The sequence below is a fragment of the Apteryx rowi genome, unplaced genomic scaffold (assembly GCF_003343035.1).
Source record: "Apteryx rowi isolate R43461 unplaced genomic scaffold, aptRow1 scaffold_120, whole genome shotgun sequence".
NCBI lineage: Eukaryota > Metazoa > Chordata > Aves > Apterygiformes > Apterygidae > Apteryx > Apteryx rowi.
In genome coordinates, this window is record NW_020447420.1 from 2,080,840 (window position 1) to 2,102,630 (window position 21,791).

At 38.3% G+C, this 21,791-nt stretch overlaps 2 protein-coding genes across 8 annotated transcripts in view; one reads left to right on the forward strand and one right to left on the reverse strand.

The window, feature by feature from the left end:
• The first annotated feature begins 1,153 nt into the window (after positions 1 to 1,153).
• On the forward strand, positions 1,154 to 8,575 carry SLC2A8 (solute carrier family 2 member 8). The gene is made up of 8 exons (XM_026090281.1): positions 1,154 to 1,213; positions 3,691 to 3,812; positions 3,953 to 4,164; positions 5,021 to 5,164; positions 5,792 to 5,900; positions 7,009 to 7,182; positions 7,774 to 7,919; positions 8,080 to 8,575. Exons 2-8 carry the CDS (start codon positions 3,752 to 3,754, stop codon positions 8,215 to 8,217), a joined length of 984 nt encoding a protein of 327 aa, XP_025946066.1. The 5' UTR covers positions 1,154 to 1,213; positions 3,691 to 3,751; the 3' UTR covers positions 8,218 to 8,575.
• Positions 8,576 to 9,819: 1,244 nt separating this feature from the next.
• GARNL3 (GTPase activating Rap/RanGAP domain like 3) overlaps positions 9,820 to 21,791 on the reverse strand; it is a 58,674-nt gene continuing 46,702 nt past the window's right edge. For 6 of the 7 annotated variants that reach the window (XM_026090259.1, XM_026090245.1, XM_026090225.1 and 3 more), the window contains 6 exons: positions 18,447 to 18,554; positions 17,883 to 18,001; positions 17,323 to 17,458; positions 16,002 to 16,211; positions 15,581 to 15,692; positions 9,820 to 14,790 (listed from right to left, as the gene is read on the reverse strand). In XM_026090259.1, coding sequence (XP_025946044.1) covers positions 14,634 to 14,790; positions 15,581 to 15,692; positions 16,002 to 16,211; positions 17,323 to 17,458; positions 17,883 to 18,001; positions 18,447 to 18,554 — 842 coding nt within the window. In that variant the 3' untranslated portion in view covers positions 9,820 to 14,633. The remainder of the gene's footprint in view (positions 14,791 to 15,580; positions 15,693 to 16,001; positions 16,212 to 17,322; positions 17,459 to 17,882; positions 18,002 to 18,446; positions 18,555 to 21,791) is intronic. The other variant, XM_026090236.1, reaches the window with a different exon arrangement.

The following is a 21,791-nucleotide window of genomic DNA, read 5'->3' on the forward strand; positions in this document are numbered from 1 at the left end:
GCCCCGGCCCCCCTCGGCGGGCGGGGGCGTCTCGTGGTGGGCGCCGGGGCCGGAGCCGGCACGCGGGGCGACGTGATCTTTTTCGGCCTCTTCCACCTCAGAGTGCAGAACAAGAAGCTGTATCTTGCCACCTTCGCTGCTGTCTTGGGACCTCTTAGCTTTGGCTTCGTGCTAGGCTATAGCTCACCTGTTATTCCAGAGCTGAGTAAAGTCAACGATCCTAAACTAAGATTGGACAGCAATCAAGCGTCGTGGTTTGGGGTAAGTCTCTGTAGGATGCATTAGCATGAGGTGACTTCAGTTGAAAGTGTAGGTCTGGCAAATATTTATATGAGGGGGCCTTACTTTCCTTTAGGAGGACCATAAATGTAAATGTTAGTAATGAAACCCAGACTTATTTTTTTTTCCCTAAACTCAGTGATTGGTTCAAATTTTTCCTGGATAACAGTGATGTTACTGTCTGATGAATCTCAGCACATACTAAAAGATGGCCCTATTGATTGAACTACTTTTTGGTGCTAAAATGTCTTCTGACAGTTCTCAGCTTTCTCAGTTGTAGCTGTCAAGGGACCATAGAGAATTAACTTTTTCATAAATTAGGTGCAGACCATCTACACAGGGTATATCTGCTTTTTGGATGCAGACTGGACTCCAGGTTAGTCAAGATGGTAACTTCTCCAGGGCTTTGAAACATTTTGAATAGTTGTTTGAACAGACAGCATTGTAGATGGATAAAGAGATGCTGCTATTTTTTTTCTTCATTGAAAGATCTTTGTATTTAATCTAAAAATTATTTGCTGTTCATTCATGGTGAGGAGTAATTCTGGACTATGTTTTGATGAAGAAGCTAATGTTAACTTTGTTTTTTTTTTTCAAAACACCTCTGCATATTTGCCTATTTTGTTTAGAAGCTGCTATTTACTTTCCAAAATGTTTCAAGAAATTGGAGTCTGATACACACACATATATAATTTTTTAATTTTTTTTTTTTACTTATTTTCTGAAGTCTGTAGTAACATTAGGAGCTGCTGCTGGAGGAGTACTGGGAGGCTATCTTGTGGATAAAGTTGGGAGAAAACTGAGTCTAATGCTGTGCTCAATACCATATGTTTCTGGATATATAGTTATTATTTCTGCTCAGAATATTTGGATGCTTTATTTTGGAAGAATACTGACCGGCTTAGCCAGTGGAATTACTTCACTTGTTGTTCCAGTAAGTAAGGCATCTTTTTTTGCTTAGAGTGTTTTTTGTGTGTTTTGTTGGGGGGATGCTGGTTTGGGGTGTTTTTTTTGTTTTTGTTTTTTTGTCATTTCTTAGTGGCTTGGATGAAATAAGTGAGCAACTGTAGCCAATGTAGTTTGTGGATTTAGGAGAAGCTGATTTTTAAAGCAACATAGAATCATGTTGTTTTATTCATATTTTCTTTTTGATTAAAAACAAGCAAAATAAGTTTTGTCTCCTCTAGTGATATTTCTGTACTATGCATTCATAATACAGTGATGTGATCTTTCATTTTTTTTAATCCTTTTTTTTCCCCTTATCTGTTTCTATTTATGTTTTGCTATTGTCTAGTCATTCACTTTTCTCTCCAAATGCCTCGTATATATATCATTAGAGTTTTGGGGGTTTGTTTGCTATTACCATCTGCTTCTAGTAGTCTGAAAATATCTTGTATTTCACCAAGCTTCTTAGGTTTGCCAAATAAATTATGGTTGCTGTCTCATTCTAGCACAATGTCAAGCAGTGAATTCTGATTCAACTCTTACCTTCTGAACATTAACTTCTCCCTTGCATCCAGAAATATTTGTGCAGTAGGGAAATGGAAAGAATTCATGCCCTTTTGTTGTTTTTCTTCTTTAGTATTTATTTGACATCTGGAACTAGCTGAATAGGTGGTAGTATGAAATAAACCACCTAATATTCACGTTTGTTTCCTTTCTGGTGGGTCCAGCATTTTCAGCTCTCGAAGTGATATGAATGCTAAAAATGAAAGGATAAGAAATATTTATAATGCACTACTGAATAAATACTAACTCTTTATCATTTAGGACCCCCTCCACCAAATCTTATTTTAGTATTATTTTTATAAATATTTAGATTGATAATCCTGTGTAGCTTGCTTATTGTTGAAAATATGCTTTTTTAGTCTGGTGTGTTAGTGTCTTTGGAGGAGTTCTGTCTGCTTTCTCTTTGTTTCATGAAGCTGAGCTCTAAGTTCCCTTATGTAAAGGATTTAACCTACAGCCAACAGGAAAAGATTTGACTGCAGTGATGAGGGAGGGGAGTATGATCTCTAACACCATGTGATTGTAGCTTAAAATAATTTTTGAACCAAGAGTTGCTTGTTTTCCATCTGAACAACTAAGAGCTGTAACTTTGGAAAGAATTGTGTGCCTATATATGAGGGATTTTTCTTTTATGCATTCAACTAAACTGTAACTGTGCACTTGAGATCAATGTATAAAAATTAGCTGAGCAGTTTAAGTTGATCCCAAATATTGGATGAGATGTGAGGTTGTTCATATAATGTATAGTAGGACAAGAGCTGTCAGTTTTGGCCTTCATGGAAGATGAAATAATTTGAGCTCTTCATGTTGAATTAAACTTGTAAAACTTTCATTTGCAAAGAGTTTTATTTGTGGCTCAGGCTATGTGTTTATGCAAAAACTATTCCAGGCACCCAGGCCCTTTTGCGAGGATGCATTTCTTGTTGAATGTGGCCAAAAGTCCTTAATAATGCAAGATTATTTTCATTTCTGGGATGCTGTCGCGAAAGGAGTGATGCACTTCACTCATAAGAGGGAAGCAGCACTACATTTATTGCAGTAAGACAGCGACTTAACAAAGTTCAATCGTAAATAAGAACAATTTAACAGGTTCGATTGGCAAGGTTCACTCGGTTATTTACTGCATGAAGGACAGGGTCAGATGCGTGTGCAACGAAGACCCTCCTGTTGAGTCACGAGGTTCAGACTGGACCCTCTTGCTTTCTAAACTCCTTTGGAGAGGAGCCTAGGTGCGGCTGGATCCAGTCTTAGTCCCAGACTTGGTCAACGGTTTATGTCTAAGGGATTATGTGCGCAATTAGTCAGAGCTATAACTCAGGAAAGTTTCATGAAGTTCGCAAAAGTTCAGCATGCTATTAATCACTTACCGAGGATCTGTCGCGGGTAAGGAATCTCTCAACCTCGAGGAGTAACCTTGAGAGGTGTCCCTGCTCAAGGGGAGGTTCTGCAGTGCAGCCTGCTGCCGTGCAGGAGAGCTCAATGGGCTTTGGGCTGGCCCCTATTTATGGGGGGGGGGGGGGTAGATGATTGACTCTTGGTCGTATTTGCATTCTAGACGGCACATGCTCAACTAGCCCCTACATAGGTGCTGTTTACAGAGAGGTCAGGTTGAGGGGGGGAGAGCACATTACTGGGGGGAGGGGGGGGGAAGGAGCACACCGTCACAGATGCTGGTACTGCAGTTTACCAAAGATCATCAGCATTCTTGTGTTTCAGGGCTTCCTTTCTTTCCAGGGTTTTTCGTAATGGCAGTATGAATTTCTGAGATGGTACTTTTCTACTTACTCCATTTTACTGAGGCTTTTTTTGAGGAGGGGAGTTACTGGAAAACAGACCCATATTTTTCAGAAAAAAATTACTTTTCAAATCCTTGATCCAAAATTGCATAGGAGTAATTTTTAGGTATTTTCTCCCTATGTTTTAGGTATATATTTCTGAAGTATCTCATCCTAAAATTCGTGGTATGCTTGGCTCTTGTGTTCAACTGATGGTGGTGACTGGCATACTGGGAGCCTACATTGCAGGTATTGGGGTTAGGGCTCTGGACTGCAGCAAAGAATTAGTACATGTAATAGAAGAACTACACTAAGGAATTGAAAGTATATGTTAATTTGTTTGTACAGCAGATGTTTACAGTCCTCTTTCTTTCCTTTTTGTTGTCCAGGAATAACACTAAAATGGCGCTGGCTGGCAGTGTTCTGTTGTTTCCCATCCTGCATAATGCTTTTGTTCATGTTCTTCATGCCTGAAACACCAAGATTTCTGCTGAATCAGAACAAACGTTCAGAAGCCATAGCTTCTTTACAGTTTCTGCGGGGACCACACGTGGATCATGAATGGGAATGTAGGCAGATTGAAGCTAATGTTGAGGAGGAGGTGAGGAGAATCTGATATACAGTAAAAACTTTGTGTATAGACACAATATATGAAAGTGTACAGTGTAGTTAAAGGTTTTACCATAGCTTAGCTTAATAGCCTCTTCTACAGATGGCTGTCCAAACACGTTTCCTCAGCCAAATTGTACTTAAGAAGCAAATAAGATTGCAAGAATCTTTACCTCTCAGCTGTAACTACTATCACCGCTGGCTGCCATAGATGCGCATCAGTAGCAGTCAGGTTCATGATCTTGTTCTTAATTATGTGACAGCTATCTAGTTTTTCCACCTTATTTAACAATTTTATAGATTGTTCAAGCTATTCAACACCTAACCCTAATTTCCTATTTTTTTGTTATACAATTGCATTTCCTCTTGCATCTCTGTAATAGAATAATTTAGTCCCTTGTAATGAGATGTTATTTAACAGCCTCCTTAAGCAGACATGTCTAATCTGTAAACCATGAATTCATTCATGTTAGCTTTCTCTACAAAGGTTTATTCATTTTAATAATAGCAAGTAAGAAGGTGCCAGAGAAGTCAGAGAAATCTAATTTCACATTCATGGACTTTTGAATTCACCACTTTGTTTTTGAAGGATACTTCCATATACTCTGCCAATACTGTGGCTCAATTAGTGTCTCTAGAACCTGAGAAAAGGGGAAGAATTTCTTTTTATGGAGTCCTCAGATATTTCAAATGTAAACTATCTTACTACCAAGGCATTGGGGGGGGGGCATTTAGGCTAAAGAGGAACTTAATGTTTTTGAACAGACTGAAATCTTCCAAGGAAGTTCTTTGTTCTTTCATTTAAAGGATTGAATTTTCCACTGAATTATTGCTTAATCTTTTAACAGGGATTGAGTTTCTCAGAGTTCAAGAATCCTTCAATCCACAGGCCACTTCTTATTGGTGTGGCACTGATGTTCTTCCAGCAAGTAACAGGCATTAATGCAGTTATGTTTTATGCAGAAACTATCTTTGAAGCTGCAAATTTCAAGGTAATTGGAGTGCATTTGCAAATGGGCAAGCGTGCCTATAGTTTGAGCTTAGGCAGTGCTAGAGTAAGTCTAGATCATGTAACAAAGTGACTTGATGATGATCCTTTCTGTGTCATAAAAAACAGGGTTTGGGTTTCGGTGGGCTTTTTTGTTCTGGATTACAGAGGCCCTCTTGACTGTGTTACTCTGGCATACCTGAACATTATGCTTTTTGGGGGAAGTTTGTTGCAGGTTGCTGGTCTGAAACTTTGCTACTGGTACAAAATTCTGTTATAGTCATCCCTGTATGTAGATTTTTTTTTTTTTTTAATTAGTTGCAAATCCTCTGCTTCAGAGAAAGTAAAACTACAGGAAGAAGTTGTGGCTTCTTTTAAAAGTTATTAAATGATCACTATGTTGTGTAAATTGTCAATGCGTTTCCCCGCTCCTGTTGTCAGTCTTTCATTTAAATGACCTCAAATAAAATTCTAATAGTATCTATTGCTGTTGCTTCCCCCCCCCCCCTTTGGTAAGTCCTGTGGCATAGTTTGTCCCAGATTCAAGAAACAAATGCATGTGTCATGTGCGAAAAGTGATCTTATCAGTCTGAATAGCGAATCCTTCTCCCTACCTCTTACTTTATTTCAGGACAGCAGAATGGCTTCCGTTGTTGTGGGTTCCATACAAGTATGTTTCACTGCAGTAGCTGCACTTATTATAGATAAAACTGGACGAAAAGTACTGCTTTACATATCAGGTAAAACATAGTCATATCTTAAGGGCTATACAAAATGAGGGTTTTAATCAGCATAAATGGCCAGGTGGATGCACTTTGTGTTGCATGTAAATTTAAGAGCCACCGTGGAATCCCAGGTTTTCCTGTTGCATGTTTTTGGTCCTTACCTAAAGCTGTTAATCTTGACTAAATTGAATGTAAATAATACCTTTATGAACTAGTAGTTCTAAACCTTTTCATGATGATTTTTCTAGTGAGTCTGGCAACAAGTCAAGTAGCATGCCAAAAACACTTCCTCAGTTTGGATTAAGTGGTAATATGTCAGATCTTCAAGGAAGTCTAAACTTTATTTCTGGTGTTACTGAATTTTGTTCAGTAAGAAATATAGTTTTATGTATAGTAACAAAAAGTGTTCTGAGGGATTTAAGTATTATAACTAACATGCATTTTAAGTCGTTTGCTCTGTAATTTGAAATAACTATAGACTTAAACTGTGATTCAAAAGAGGAAGAGGAAATCGTCATGCTTGGAGTAAAAAGGTTTTGAGTAGTTAGGAGATTTATATACAGATTGTAGGTGAGACCTCTTGGAACCACATTTTGCTATCTTTTGTCATCTTATCAGGCAAGTTTTTACTTTGAAGTAGCTATGTTACTGAGACAGTTCTTATTACTGCAATCATCTTTATGACAGTGAATCTTATTAAACACAATAAGTACTTATATCTGGGTTAGCAACAAATGGCCATTTCAAAGTAATACCTTCATTTATCCATGTCTGCTGCTACTTTCATGGAACAATGTGCTATTTAGTAACATGTATTTTTTAACTTATCAAGTAAATTTTCTAGAGAAAGTTAATCGTTTGATACAATTGTGCCGCACACTGAATTCAATAGTAATGACTGCTGTGAAGACTATATTGTGTTTGACTATGCTTAAAATGATTATGTCTGGGATCTTTCAGTTTTGTCAAGTCCAGTGTTTGTTCCCAAGAACACTATCAATCATGTAAGAAACATTTCTGCCAGGGCCAGCAAACCTTATATTTGTCTGACCAACTATGTTCTCTCCCAAAAGAGTACACAAGTGGCAATCAATGACAACTTGGTTATTGCTTACTTTTTCAGGGATCATCATGGCTCTCAGTACTGCATTGTTTGGCCTTTACTTTAAAATGGTCCTTCCAACTCCAAACAACTCATCACATCCTGATCTACTCTTCACCTTAAATACAGTATCCCTGGGAACCGAAAGTAGCCTATCGTGGCTTGCTGTAGTGAGCCTAGGGCTCTTTGTTGCTGGTAAGTGGGACAGGCTTCTAAGCAGAGCTTACACAAAACAAACTTTCTGGTGAAAGTAACAGGTTTGTCACATTAAAGATGAGTTTTGTCTTCAACAGAGCTTTGTAGTGTATAATGCAAAGTTGGGCTGACCATTCACAATCCTGGTGGTAGAGCTAGGAGTTAAGCAGTTAAGCCAAATCCTAGGAAATCAGTTTATACCTCCTTGTGCTAATAGTAAGTAGGAATTGCTCAGGTTGAATTGCTTTACAGTCATTAATCAAAATCAGTCTGTGGGAGCATCTGAGCCATGCTGAGTTCTGTGATGGTACAAGGCAGTTGCAGTTAGATGCAAGGTTAATTTTTAAGTCTACCACTTCAGAGACCTCTTAGCAAGAAGTTTGGCCTGTTAAGAACACCTTTATAAATAATTTGACATGAAGTGCATCAGCATTTACACTGCTGCCCTAAAATAACTTACTAGTTTCCTGTATTGAGTTTCTAGAATCATGGTGAAAACCATATACCTTACTTGACTAATGTGGGCATCATTCAGTCTTTTCTTTGTAATATGCTTAACTTGCATTTATTCTCTTTTGTTTGTAATTGCAGGTTTTGCCCTCGGCTGGGGTCCCATCCCATGGCTGGTGATGTCTGAAATTTTTCCACTTAAAGCTAAAGGCATTTCCAGCGGTGCTTGTGTGTTAACAAACTGGGTTATGGCTTTCTTGGTAACCAAGGAATTTCATGATCTTATAGTAAGCATCATAAACTACAATCAGAATTTCCTTTTCATAGGGAAACTTTAATTAAAGATGCTCCTGAGAAAACCTTGGGCCACAGTGTTCTCTAGCAGTACAGAGCTGTAGATCTGCAGTATTGATTATAATTTTTTTTTCCCTGTTTCCCCTCCTCTAGGATTTCTTAACATCCTATGGCACGTTCTGGCTCTTCTCTGCCTTCTGTTGCATGAATGTAATTTTCACAGCCTTTTATGTTCCTGAAACAAAAGGACGGACCCTGGAACAAATTGAAGCCTACTTCAGAAGATCTTAAACCTGAGGCTCTTATACTGATATGAAACTTTCATATCATGAATTATGGTGCCATTGTTAAACTATCTATCTGCATCACTTGGCAGACTTCTCAGTGACACAATTTGAGAAAAATCTGTTTATTTAAAAAAAAAAAAAAAGGGAATCTGCACACACTTTAGCATTTCTGCCTATTAATACATATGCTCCCTTGTACAGGTCTTGGATGTATTCTTTTTCTTTAGTTCCTGGGTTCCATTCACTTAGTCCAGACTGGCTATAATGATCAAGTAAGAATGTTAAATACTTTGTCCAGTGTTTTTTTTTGTTTGTTTGTTTTTTTGGAAGATGTGAATAAAGATTAAATTTGTAAAATTTAATTCCTTTGCTCCAATATACATGCTCTGCTAACTCCTTTTGTGGCATATGCTACAGAGAAGAAACTAATGATACAGCCTGGCTCTTGTTAACTTCAGACCACTATGCTGTTTCCTTTATTTGTGTATCTGCTTGCATGTCTGGGATTTCTGACCATGGAATAATGACCATGGAAGTCTTTATCCTGACTAGATATGAAGGATCTGCTTTCATGTGCATTAGGATTAAGCTGTCTTTTGAGATGGTGGAGTTTGTAAGTTTATCAAGACCTCAAAAAGCTGCCTTGAGCTAGGAGAGCTGAATTACCATACTTGTGTAACAGCTGCTAACTCTGTGGTTGCATGACAATTGCACAATGTTTGTAAATAGTTGAATGTCTTCAGACAAGTTTGTCTCAGTGTAAACTTCTCCCTTCTTTGTATAAAGTTACACTAGATGAACATCACTGCTATACCTGTGCTGTATGATTTAGTCTAAGATCGGTATAGAGGGACAACAGCAGAACTTCATTGCTTACTGAAGGCACCTAGAATCTTTGTCTGATCTTGTAGTAACATGAATAGCCTCTCTATGCTTGTGTTTCCAGATAACGGTTGATGCATGTCCCTATTTTCAAGACATGTCAACTGAAACTATTCTATCAGCATAGTGGGTTTCAGCTAACTTGTTTAATGAAATGACAGTAGTTTAAGTACTGTCTTAAGAAACATTCCAGTGTGAAGCATCTTCAGTGTAACTAGTGTTTTTGACAGACATCATTTTTCCTATGAATGTCAAGTAAGCTAGGAATGAATTTTAATTACGAGAAAGGGTTTAACTTTCACCAGAATATATTTTCAGAATTGAGTCAAGAGTATCTCTTTTCTAGAGGACAATCTTTTGGAATGAAAGAGTGCACCATTTGCGAGAAAAAAAGAAAAGTATCTTCTACAGCATTAATTTAAGGGGTAAAGATCTGCAACTAAAGCAGGTTTCTGAAAGTCTGAAAGAAAGACCTCTGGAACCTCTTGCCAGCACTACAGCGATGCTGTCAATGATGTGTTATGCTCAAGCCTCAAATACTAATGTCATTGGTGTGACACAGCACTTGCATAAATGAATTGCATCCTCTGAAGCAAAGTCTCTACAGAATATAAATGGTGGAAACAGTAATACAGGGTTGTCTACCCTAGTACCATACTACCTGCCCCCTTTTAACTTCTGTTGTTTAATAAGCCAAGTTTAGAAAAGTCATTAGTCCTGCAAGTGTAAGAGAAATAAGTGATGTCAAATTTATTGTTTATTATAGATGAAGGAATAAATGGTGTCTGTTAGCCCTGCAGAAAGGCGATACACTGCACTTAAACCAGTTCTAGCTATGATTGATAGGAATGTTTCTATTTGGATGCTACATCTAAAACACAAAACATACACATTAGCACGACATTTAAAAACAATGGCAATACATCAAATTTTAAGACAAGTGGTGGTAAATAGTTTTTCATCACAGAAATTTAGCAACAGTCTTAACAATATGCAATTATTAAAGTACAAAGCAAACCGCTAACATTCAAAAACTTCATTAAAACTGACATTTCAAGTTGATAACATTTTCATTCAACCAGATAAATAGCTAACAAAGCTATAAATAAATATGCAAAAAAATACTCTTTTCTCTTCAAATTATGTGCTAATGTAATTTTAAGCAGCAAACAGGAGTCAGTCAGTTACAGGTCAGCAGCAAAGTGAAACAGCTAGGCATTGTACAGCCTGGCAAAGCTACTGTGCTCTCCTGTATGTTAACAGTAAAAATACTTTCTATCCTGCATGCTAGTACAGTGCTGCAGACAGTCACAGAACGTTTCCTGTATCCTTAGTATTAGGTACTTAGTTCTCAGGGTATAGTTTATTCCCTCACAAAAATTAGGTAGGTTATTAGAAAATTCTGCTTTAACATAATTGGCAGGCACTGGGCATATGAACTGTGACACCAAATTGTTAACAATGGTAATATAGTATGGTACTTAGTTTCATACACAGACAGCAACAAAAATGATACCAAAACACCTTTTCACTTGCAAATGGGATGATGTTTGTTGTAAGATCAAGTTATGTTAGGTTTTTATATATGCTTAGTACTTTTAGTCATTTAAAACTTGCAAGAGACATCACAAACATAAAAGAAATACTTCCCAAATGCAGAAAAAAAACCCAACAGATCTGGCTGGGAAAGCTCCTGCGGCTGTAAACACAAGTAATAAGTGCACACCTTTAGGAAAGCATGCATTAGCATTAAACTGGCTTGTCCTAAACAGACGTATTGGCAGAACAGCAGAAAGTAAATGACAGGAGCAGCAACTTTGAGCATATGTAACTGGTTAGGCCATAGTCTTGCTCTTCTTGCGGGTCCTACCTAAATGGTCAACTGTTCCCCACCATACTACAAACTGCTTAAATATTTATACAATTGACTGGCCTAGTACTCAAGATTTCATTTGAATCTACCAGGCAATAACAAATATTTATTATTTATGAGAAATATATGTGTGGCTTGCATGTGTATATAAATAGTCATGTGCAGGTGCACTAATGGGTCTGGCTGCTGCTTGCATGCTGTATGTTATGCACTTAAAACAACACCAAAACCCCCAAACCCAGGAAAGGGTTGTAATCAGAACAGGACCACTTTTTCTTTGCAAAACAAGCAACTGAAGGTATTGATTGTTCACATGCATCCATTCTTTCTAGAGTTTATATTTCTGCCTATTGGGATTGATAGCACCTACCTCTTCCAAGCCGTACTTGTGTCTTTTATCTCTCCTTAGAAGGAAGGGGTTTGTTATTTTCATTTTTTCAAACATTTATAAAATTAATGTGTACTGCATGTAACTCATGGCACAGTCTGAGGCTGTTAATAACCCACATCCTTGTACAGTGGCTGTATGTCCAGTTGTGCCAACAGTTTCACATGATTGTGCAATAATCTGTTTTAGATATGATAAATGCGATATGGTCCTTCATGGAATTTGGTTCTTGTGGCTTGTGTCACAACAAAATTGGAACATCACTACCGTGCTCTCTACCTCCTACTTACACTCCAGGCTGCTCTCCTACAGTAAGTATGTAATAGCTACATGTACACCGGCCCTAAGGCCTCAGCTACTGTCTCTGGGAGTCATACAGCCAAACTAATGTCACCTGATCCCTCCCAAATCCTTTTGATAGGTCTGATACTATCCCTACATGCCTGCAAGACATGCTGATTAATTACAGAAGCAAAAACTCAAGAAATGACAGTCTTAAGGCACTTACTGCATACATTTGGAATAAAGACAGGTAATTTTTTTTCAGTGTTCAGATCCTGTCTGTCCTATATGAGTAATCGTCTTTTAGGACGAGAAGCTACCAATGTGACCTGCTAACAGCTTGCATCTGACCCATTAAGTCAAGCTACAGCATAAAATTCAGATTTAAAAAAAAAAAAAAAAAAAAAAGGCCAGCTGACAGAATGTGGGCTTCCCTCTTCAAACTATTCCAACATCCTGTTCGAGGTAAGTACCATGTAGTCAGTCTGATCATTTTTTTGTCAAGCTTAAGCATTCAAATTTTAGCAGTACTGCTTTCAATTCTTTTACTGCTTGTTAGTATTTGCTAGATGCCATCAGTGCTGCTATTACAGGCAGACATATATACATATGTATATATAGATAAAGATTGTGTGTGTCCATGCCTGTGTCTGTGTGTGCATGTGTATTTGTGTATATACTGCAGATACTTAAATTCTGGGCAACACTTTATTGCCATTGCTGTGATTCTGCTGAAAGAAAATAACTTGCCTTCCTGAGGCCCTCTGACTATAATCATGTCTTGGTTATGATGCAAATGCCACACCTATATGCATCCCAAGTACCACCATTTCCAGGGGTCATCTTCTGTCAAGCTTTTCCATTCTTCTTGGTCTCTCTAGTGCTCCATCTCTAAGGACTTTCTATGTCTTTCAGCATACCTAAATATGTATTTGCTCAAGTTCTTCAAAACAAGCTTTTTAAACTCCCTGCATTGCTTCAACTACTGTCAAACTATCAGTCATGTTAAGTCATGCTAGAATAGCAGGAGTGAACAACTGCAGTATATTTAAAATCTGATATTCTGAGAATGCAAAGTAAAGTTTCCAGTTAAAATTTATCTTAACTAAAGCCTGAGTTTTGCAACACACTGGTACAGTCTTCAAAAACACACACACAACAGAAGCGAAATACTACACTGAGAATTCAGTTTATGGAAAAGAGAAGGTGATGCTTCTGTTTTTTATTTTACTGTGAGTAGTGCTCCCTAAAGTGGATTCGATGAGTCCACAGAAGTGTTTACAACTTCCAGCAAAAATAAGCATCACATGTGATACTTTCAGACTGATTTTTTTTTTCAACCTTAGCTGACCAGATAAATAGGACAGGATAGATGAATACAATCTCTGGAAATAACAATCTCCAAAAAAAATTTACAACCTCTTGCAAAGACTTCAAGCTAGCATTTCCTTTCAGATATTTATTAAGGTATAGCCCAAACATCTACGGTGCAAAAATCCTGAAACAATAGTAGCCATTGGTTAACACTGCTTCTGCTCCTGGATTATTGTTTAAAAATATTGCTTCTTTCCTTGATCGGACATTGCAGTTGAGAATAAGAAGCGATCCCGTCAATTAAGGCCTTGCATATTTTCTTAGGTGGAGCAAGTAAGCCATTACATATAATAAACTGGGCACAAAGTACTTTGGAACAAGTTTTACATTCAGACAGACTGAAGTAAAAAAAGGCACAAATCTCCAGATATTCATGCTTGGACAGAGAGTGAAATCATGATACATGAATGATACTACAAAATAAATCAAGAAAGCAGAAGTATTTCTAAGTATAGAGCAAGAAATACTTGCTACTAAAGCTAAAATCTTCATATATAAAAAGTCTGGAAGCATCACATTTTCATGAAAAAAAAGCAAACCCTTTCAACATACTGTTTAAAATTGATTTTTGGCATAGAGGAAAGGGTTAAAAAGAAACAACAATCCTTAAAGATGAAATCCTGTCCTTTAACATAACAAAAGATTTTATATGACCATTTCATTATAGAAAACTAGCTGCTTAGCAGTGAAACTTCAGTCTGGATCCACTTAGAAAAATACAATTATCTGGAGCAAAGACTTACACTGTTAATGCAAGAGCAGACAATAGCTAATTTTGATGCCTGCATAGGAATCCTTGTGTAGTCAAAAAGAAAATCAAGCATTGGCTTCTGCCTGTAATGGAAAATCATTAGGTGCACTACAGGAACAGTATTCCAACAGATGGAGAAACAAAATATTTCTTTGACTTTCAAATTTTAAGGAATATTTTGAAAGTTTGTATTTTATATAAAGAGTCTTTCTGCTCAAGGATTCTTAATGCCAAAACAGTTTTCAGGTTTCTTTTAAAAAATGTGCATGGATAGGTTAGAGCAAAGAAAGCAGCATGTTCATATCTTACCTGATCTTTACAGAATATCCTTGATTCTTCGGTGAACATAACACAGCTGCACCATTTCAAGGACAAACTGCACTGTTTGGAAATACCTTGCCTACAACCTTTTTTTTTTCTTTTTTTTTTTTTTAAGATTAAAAAACAAAAAGGCGTGATTTACATTACCAAATTCTTCTTCCTACATGACACACTGTTGTAAAACAACTCATAATACTAGTAACAGCAATCAGCTTAGCTAAATGTTACTTTCATTCAGGTACTTCAAATATAAGTTCAGAAGGAGGATTACTTTTTATTCAGTTCAGTTTCAGCCTAAAGCTCTCACTGATTACCTACCTTTTGAATGCCACAGAGAGTAATGGTTCATTAACTGAGAAAAAAACATCTATACGTCAAGGATGTAAGCATCACCAAGTCAGGCTGAGCTAGCCAGAACAACATGGGTTCTATAAAGATTAATCACCAATATCTCCAGCCACATTTATCACTAGAAGCAGTGTTTGTGACATTCCTACAGAGCTCACAGAGTTTTAAGAAAAGGAAAGAAGAAAGGTTTTAAGACTGTCATCACTTCAAGTCAATGATGTCTTCATCATATAAAGAAGTCAGCTGAAAAGGACAGCTAGACGGTGGGCTCTCCTCTCTGTTTGCTACAGTATCAGGATCTGAACTAGTGGAAAGATGATGCTTTTCAGAATTGCTTTCAGAAGAGATGGAGATTATCCTGAAAGAGGAAGACAAAGGTCACTAAAAAAATACACAGATCAGAGCAAGTAGGATAAATAGCTATTTCTGGATTCAATCAAGTTGTACTAAAGACAGAATACCATCGAAACCGAGTTTCTCTCTGTTTACCTATACTTCAGTAACCACTCATATTGCCACCATGTAAGCAAAACACAGTTAAAACATAAAATTTATAAACATCTGAATATTCCCAAAAGCTAATGTTAAAGTTTTTTTCCAAAAAAATATTTTCCAAATATTGAAACAAATCAAATATAGTTTTAAATTGCAGAAAAATAACAAAAAATTACTTCAGTATTGTATCCTGGCTAAATTCTGTCTCCACTCTTCACAAGTGTGGGTTGTGAAGAGCGAAAACAGCAGAATGGCAAGGGGGCCAGGTGAGCAGAGCTGTATAGACAAATGCTACTGTTTCTTTGCAAAATTTTTTTTGGAAAGACAAGACCCTATGAAGAAAACAGCGAGTAAGTCTGCATAGTGCAGATGTAGTAGTGCAGATCCTAACAACAGGTCTGCAGCAGGTCCCCAACAAAACCCCATTTAGTCTTGTTTTGTTCATAAAATGACTTTAGCAGAAAGTATAATCATTTCAATAATAGTAATATTCAGATACTCAAACACATTAGTACGAAATTCACATTAGTATACAGAGTTCTCAGTCAGCCCCTAGCCCATTGTGATAAGCATGAACAGTCTGAAAAACAGTCTGCAATTCTGAAAACATTTACAGTCTAACTTAGGTTCTTTTTTCAAGCCAGTATATTTACCTGTCACTACTAGTTGATCTTACTGCTCCCTGCTTGGGGTCTGACAGTCTTCGAGGAACCTTTTTTTGCTTCTGTGGGCCTTCTGTCTTGGGAATCGGCTCATCCAAGAGGCCTCAATAAAGGAATAAAAGACTTAATACTCTCAAAAGAAAATTAAGTATTCATGAAGATATTAAGATCTCTTTCCTTGGTTTCTATTAGTAACTAAGTAGGTTCTAGCTGGCTAAGAATATCATACCTGATATGTGACCAGACACTAGCTAGACTATTTGCAAATAAGCAGTTCTCTCACTGTTTCATTTGTTTGTAGTACTTATTTGTGAATACGGTCGCATGTCAGAAATCTGTCTGTGGTGGTTCAAAGATTAAAAATGTCATAGCTGGTAACTGATATGTACACTAAAGAATGAGGGGAGTTTACCCAACAATTCTTTACGTGTTCTGCTTGCGATTTCTTTAATTTCCATACGAGATAATGATAGCGAGTGAGTAACAGGAACAGAAGCACTGCCACTGGATATTGGAGTAGTGACGACCTTGGGAACCAAAGGTGACTTCAGAGGTCGTTCAATGCTCCGCCCAACCAGATTACTGAGAGGAATTTTGTACAGGTTTTTGCATGGAACTTCACCTGAAACATAAAAGGAAAAAAGAATGTTACGCTTCCACAATAGTAATGGTTCTTGATGTTGACAAATGAAAAGTTATACAGACTTCATTGTGCTGGATGATTTTTAATCCAAATAACAAAGACTTTTCTTGCCCCAGAGACCTTTCAATATAAACAGGCTAGGAAGAGGAAAAAATACAACCAAATTTTGCAGCCTGGCAATTTGGCTTAGAGAGAAAAAGAAGACTGACTCCTGGTGACATGATGAACTGGCTGTGGAAATGCAAAGTGAATTACCATGTCCTGAGGCTGGTATTCTGACTACAAGACCATGACTTTGCACTCTGTGCAAGATTTTCCACATATTTTAATATGTTGGAATACTGGAGCCTGGATCTTAAATGCCTTAAATTATGGCTCCTCTTCTTAGGTGACATAGGTGTGTTTGCCTAATTCCTAGAAAAAAATAATTTACCATCAAATATCACTGCTTTTTAAAAATTAAAATTCTGATTCCTTTCTCCTTCCCCCCTGCCACAAGGGTGCAGCAGCAGATATAAGTAAGCAAGAGATACATACACCTTGCATTATCTAGTTGATGTTCCCTTGTTTCTCCATTATTGTTCCCCAATTGATTGATTGTTCACAGATCATGTTACCTTAAATTGACTGTGCAAACTCTTTTTCAGCTAGAACGACTTCTTACTCTTTTGGTTGCAAAAGTGGTAGTTGCTAAACTATCATCCAGTGATAATTTAGCTGGTCTTAAATGAAATGAATGGTTTATATGAAGTCTCAAGTTTTCCCACAACCGTGTATCTTTGCACTCTTAGTCTTGGCTATATTGCCAAAGATTCATCAAGCTACTGAAATTTAATTAATCCCTTCCTATAGAAATGATTTCTTCAAAGCAGTGCTGTCATGCATTCAGAGCAGATAATGTGGGGGAAAAGCTCAGCCAGGTGCTTCAGATCTGTGGATAAATAGAAAATGTCTATCTTCTGGACTCAGCTATGAACTCAAAATCTTTTACCTGATTCACTTTTATTTACTAAAGATCTGCTGCACTAAGACATGGTAATTCTTGGAATGATCCAAGACCATCATCCAAGCTGCCTGGAAACCATGTTACCTTCTAAAGAAGAAAGAGGACATTCTGGCATTTCATATGCTATCGGTGTTTGAGGAGAACTTCTTGAACTCATTTCCTTGGAACTGCTATTAGATGATCCACTTACTGCAGCAGTAGCTTTAAAATAAATATCTGACTGAAATGACAAAGAACTCATCATTAGTACAGCAGACTTTCTAAATCACCTGTTGAATAAGACCTCAAATGTTTGCCCATTATTTTCTATAGCCATTGTTGCGGTATTGCTGCCAAGTGAACCACGGTTAGCCACGGAAAGATTACCCAATGTAAACGAATCTTTCTGTGATGTGGAAGACAGCATTTGCCCCTTAAACAATCAAATATCTCAGATCTGGATTACCGGGAGCAATAAGAGACAGTGAGATGAATTCTGATTCTCTTCGTACTTGATATAAAGTAAGAGCACACATATGAGCAGTTACCACACATCAAGTAACACACATTTCAGTTTTGTTTGGTTCTTTTTTCACTGCGCCAACTTTTTTGTGAATTAGATTCCAATATCTTACAGAGACAAACATGCTTTTCTTGCGTCTTACCCTTGATGCTACAAGTTGAAGCTCAGGCACAACTGCTGTGTGGACTAAGTTCCCATTCACCACTAACCGGATCTCAATGGAATCAGTAGTGAAGGCAAGAATATAAGGGAAAGCACAAACTGCAATGCAAAAGAAGTATTTAGCAAGAAAAAATGATTAACATAAATGTTTCTCAGATATTCCATTAAAACCGTTCCTGAGTATCTGACCTATTCTGGCATCTCCCTTTTCTGTGACAAATATTCTCTAACATATCAATGGACATTCAGCTACATCAAGCCTGAAGAAAACTTCGCTCTCCCTGTCTGGCAGAATGTAGACTGAATGGAAAATGAAAAATAGAAAAAAAGACAAAAGAAGAAAGTTCAGCAAGGAAGAATTTGGCCCCAAGGCTCCACTTTTTAAAAATATCATATGCAGAAACTTAGCTGAAGTGGCATGATAAATGCAACATGCCTGTTCCTAGCATACATGTTGTAATTCCTCTAACAGCTACGTGCAAGCCCAAACATAATGAAAAAAAGAGCCATCCCAGTAAAAAGATATATGATGATATTTTCTTACCAACAGCATAAGGAACTTGATTCCAGCTAAAGTGGAAGTCGGAAGCTGATGGCTGGATCAATGGAGAACCTCCATTAAGGGGACACACCTTTCTATACTGGCAAACATCTATTAAAAAAAAAAAAAAATCCATCACCTTACACTGCAAATGACAAACACTGACATTATAGGCAGATTTTGCAGAAGTATGGGTTACAGATACAATCAAATATTTATGTAGAACTTCTGCTATATCTATGTAGGTAATAGGGAAAACATGCTTCCTTTGTGAATTCAACATCTGAAAGATCAAAATATACCAGATGGTTGTGCTGTCATTCAGAGAAACCTTGACAGGCTGRAGAAATGGKCAGAGAGAAACCTCATGAAGTTCAAAAAAGGCAAGTGCAAAGGCCTGCACCTGGAGAGGGATAACCCCTTGCATCAGTGCAGGCTGGGGGCCAACAAGCTCAAGGTTTGGCAGAGAAGGACCGGGGGTCCTGATGGACGATAAGTTGAACACGAGCCAGCAATATGCCCACATGGCAAAGATGGCCAATAGCATCCTGGGCTGCATTAAGGAAGAGTGTTGCCAGCAGGTCAAGGGAGGTGATCCTTCCTCTCCAGTCAGCACTGGTGAGGCCACAGCTAGAGTGCTGGGCCCAGTTCTGGGCTCCCCAGTACAGGACAGACATGGATCTGCTGGAGCGAGTCCAGCAAAGGGCCACAAAGATGATTAAGGAACTGAAGCATCTCTCATATGAGGAGAGGTTGAGAGAGCTGGGGCTGTTCAGCCTGGAGAAGTCAGGATGGATCTTATCAATGTGTATAAATATCTTATGGGAGGGTGTCAAGAGGATGGGGCCAGACTCTTCTCAGTGGTTCCCAGTGGCAGGACAAGAGGCAATGGGCACAAACTGAAACACAGGAAATTCCACTTGAACACAAGAAAACAATTCTTTACTGTGACAGTGGTTGAACACCGGACCAGGTTGCCCAGAGAGTTTGTGGAGTCTCCACCCTTGGGGGATATTCAAAACCCAGCTGGACATTGTCGTGGGCAAGCTGCTCGAGCAAGGGCATTGGATCAGATGATCTCCAGAGGGCCCTTTCAATACCAACTATTCTGTGATTCTGTGAACCTACATTTTAATATTTTGGAATATTTCATGAAATAAGTATTCTTCTGTTTCATCAGTCATCAATTCCTTCCCTTGTCTGTGGATAGAAGAATAGGCAAGAAAATGTCTGAAAGCAATGTCAGCAGTGCTGTAGCCCTCTGCCAGAAGGAACTGCCCTTCAAGCAACCATATGCTAGCACAGTTTACATTCTTTGAAGACCGTAATACATGTGGGATATTATAGATGCAAAGATTTCATTAATCATATAATTCATGTACCTATTTCTTAGGTGCTGTAGGTGTGGTGTTTCAGAAAATAACAGTCTTTCTGTGAGTCAAACATGAACACCCTGGCTTATAGAACTTCTTGCTTGGAAAGCAATTCTGAATTTTTATCTGATGTATCTAGATGATGGGGAACTTAACTGTCCATTACTGTCATGCTATGAAGATTTGATAGTAACAATTGAGACAGTAATGTAATAAAAAAAATTATGCGATTACTGATTTAGAAAGGATAACCCGAAATCATCTATTACTGCGCTAGTAATTGGAAGCACTGCTCATCCCTACTTGAAAGCTTTCTTGTTCACTCTCTTAGTGAGAGGACTCTCAACCTCGAGGAGTTAMCTTAACCCAGCGTCCCAGGAAAAGGGGGGGGGGGGTACTCACGGTCCAGCCGGAGAGAATGGTCAGGTCACGTTCCCGTCCCTGCTCAAACTCTCTTAGCTGCCAAGTCTCTTTTTATACAGCTGGGGCTCCGGGCAAACACTGCTTTTGCTGACCTCTGCGAGTTTCACGATCACAGGACTGTTTGTTTGTCTGCTTGGAAGGACCCTGCTAGCGAGGCAAGACCACAATACCTCCGTATCGCTTCTCCCCTCCCTGCGGGTCCATGCAGGTTCCTCGGCCTTGTCAGGCGACAGAGTTCTTTAGTCCTGTTAGCTCTTCTAGTCTGCAGCCTTGAGCATATCAGTCCTTGCGCATATCAGGCGGCAGACTTCTTCAGTCCTGTTAACTCTTCACTCGCTCGTCAATTACCAACAGATTTTTCTCTAGACACATGCATTACTGGTGATAAAATATCCACTAAAATTCAGAATCTGAGATGTCATGTTAGCAAACAGAGTAAAACCTTAATAAGGAGATAAGCTTACAATCATCTTTTGTTCTTGACAAGCTCAGATAAATGTACTGGGGGCTCCAGGTAAACAACTATCAGCATCTCAAATACAGAAATACGTTGAGCCTGTGTGCCATATATCCACTGGTTGATGCTGTTGATGCTACTCTTTATTTTTTACTTTCTTCTTTCTTTCTTCCAGCTCTACTTTTTTAGCCAAAATCCTATTTTTTCTGTAATTGATGTCCTTAGACTGAGTCTAAGTTTAAATTCAGAAATGTATTAAAGATCTTTTTTCTGAACACAAACTTAGGACACTGCCAAATCCTGTGTTTTCATATTTGTTCTATGATGATACTTTGATAATTAAGAGACTCCACAAAGAACAAATGTAGGTTCCCCCATGACACTGTCCTAGAAATAGGAATTCAGTGCAAGCCTATGCACCAACTTTAGAGTACCTTTGCGATCAGGTAGGTTTTTTAGCTCAGGCTCAGTGATGGGTCTATTGGAGGGGAACTGATTCTGCACAGAAATATAGTTGTGAGTCTTCACCATGCTATCTCAGATAGCTTATTAGTTCTGATGCAGTACCAAGTGAACCAGACCCAGCTAGGATCTGGCAAGCTACCAGAACCAAAAGAGGCCTCATAGAACATAAAGGGATATAGTATAGACACACTTAAATCTTGCTCTGCAGTACCAGTTCAATAGCCAGTGCTGGAACACAGGCATATTTATCCTGTCTCCATCAACGCTCACTTTAGAAAGGCAAACAGGACATGCCTTCTGGAACAGACAAAGCTGTGCCTTGTCCTTCAGCACCACCTAACAAAGGCTGCTTCATGCTGAGAGCTTCTATTTTCATGAGTATTGGAAGCAAAAGCACATGTGCATCGCAGGGAGAAGCATATGTATGTGGTATCCAAGGCCTTTTTGCAAAAGGAGGATGAGAGATTTGCAATGAAAGAATGGGACAGCACAAAGAAATGGGGTGAAGGAAGAAAGCACAAAGACAGAATGGGACAGCACAAAGAAGAAAAAACGAGGAATGATAAACTGCACATTTCTTGGAAAAACCTAGCTAGTGTGTAGCTACCTAAAGAATGAGATAGATCTGAA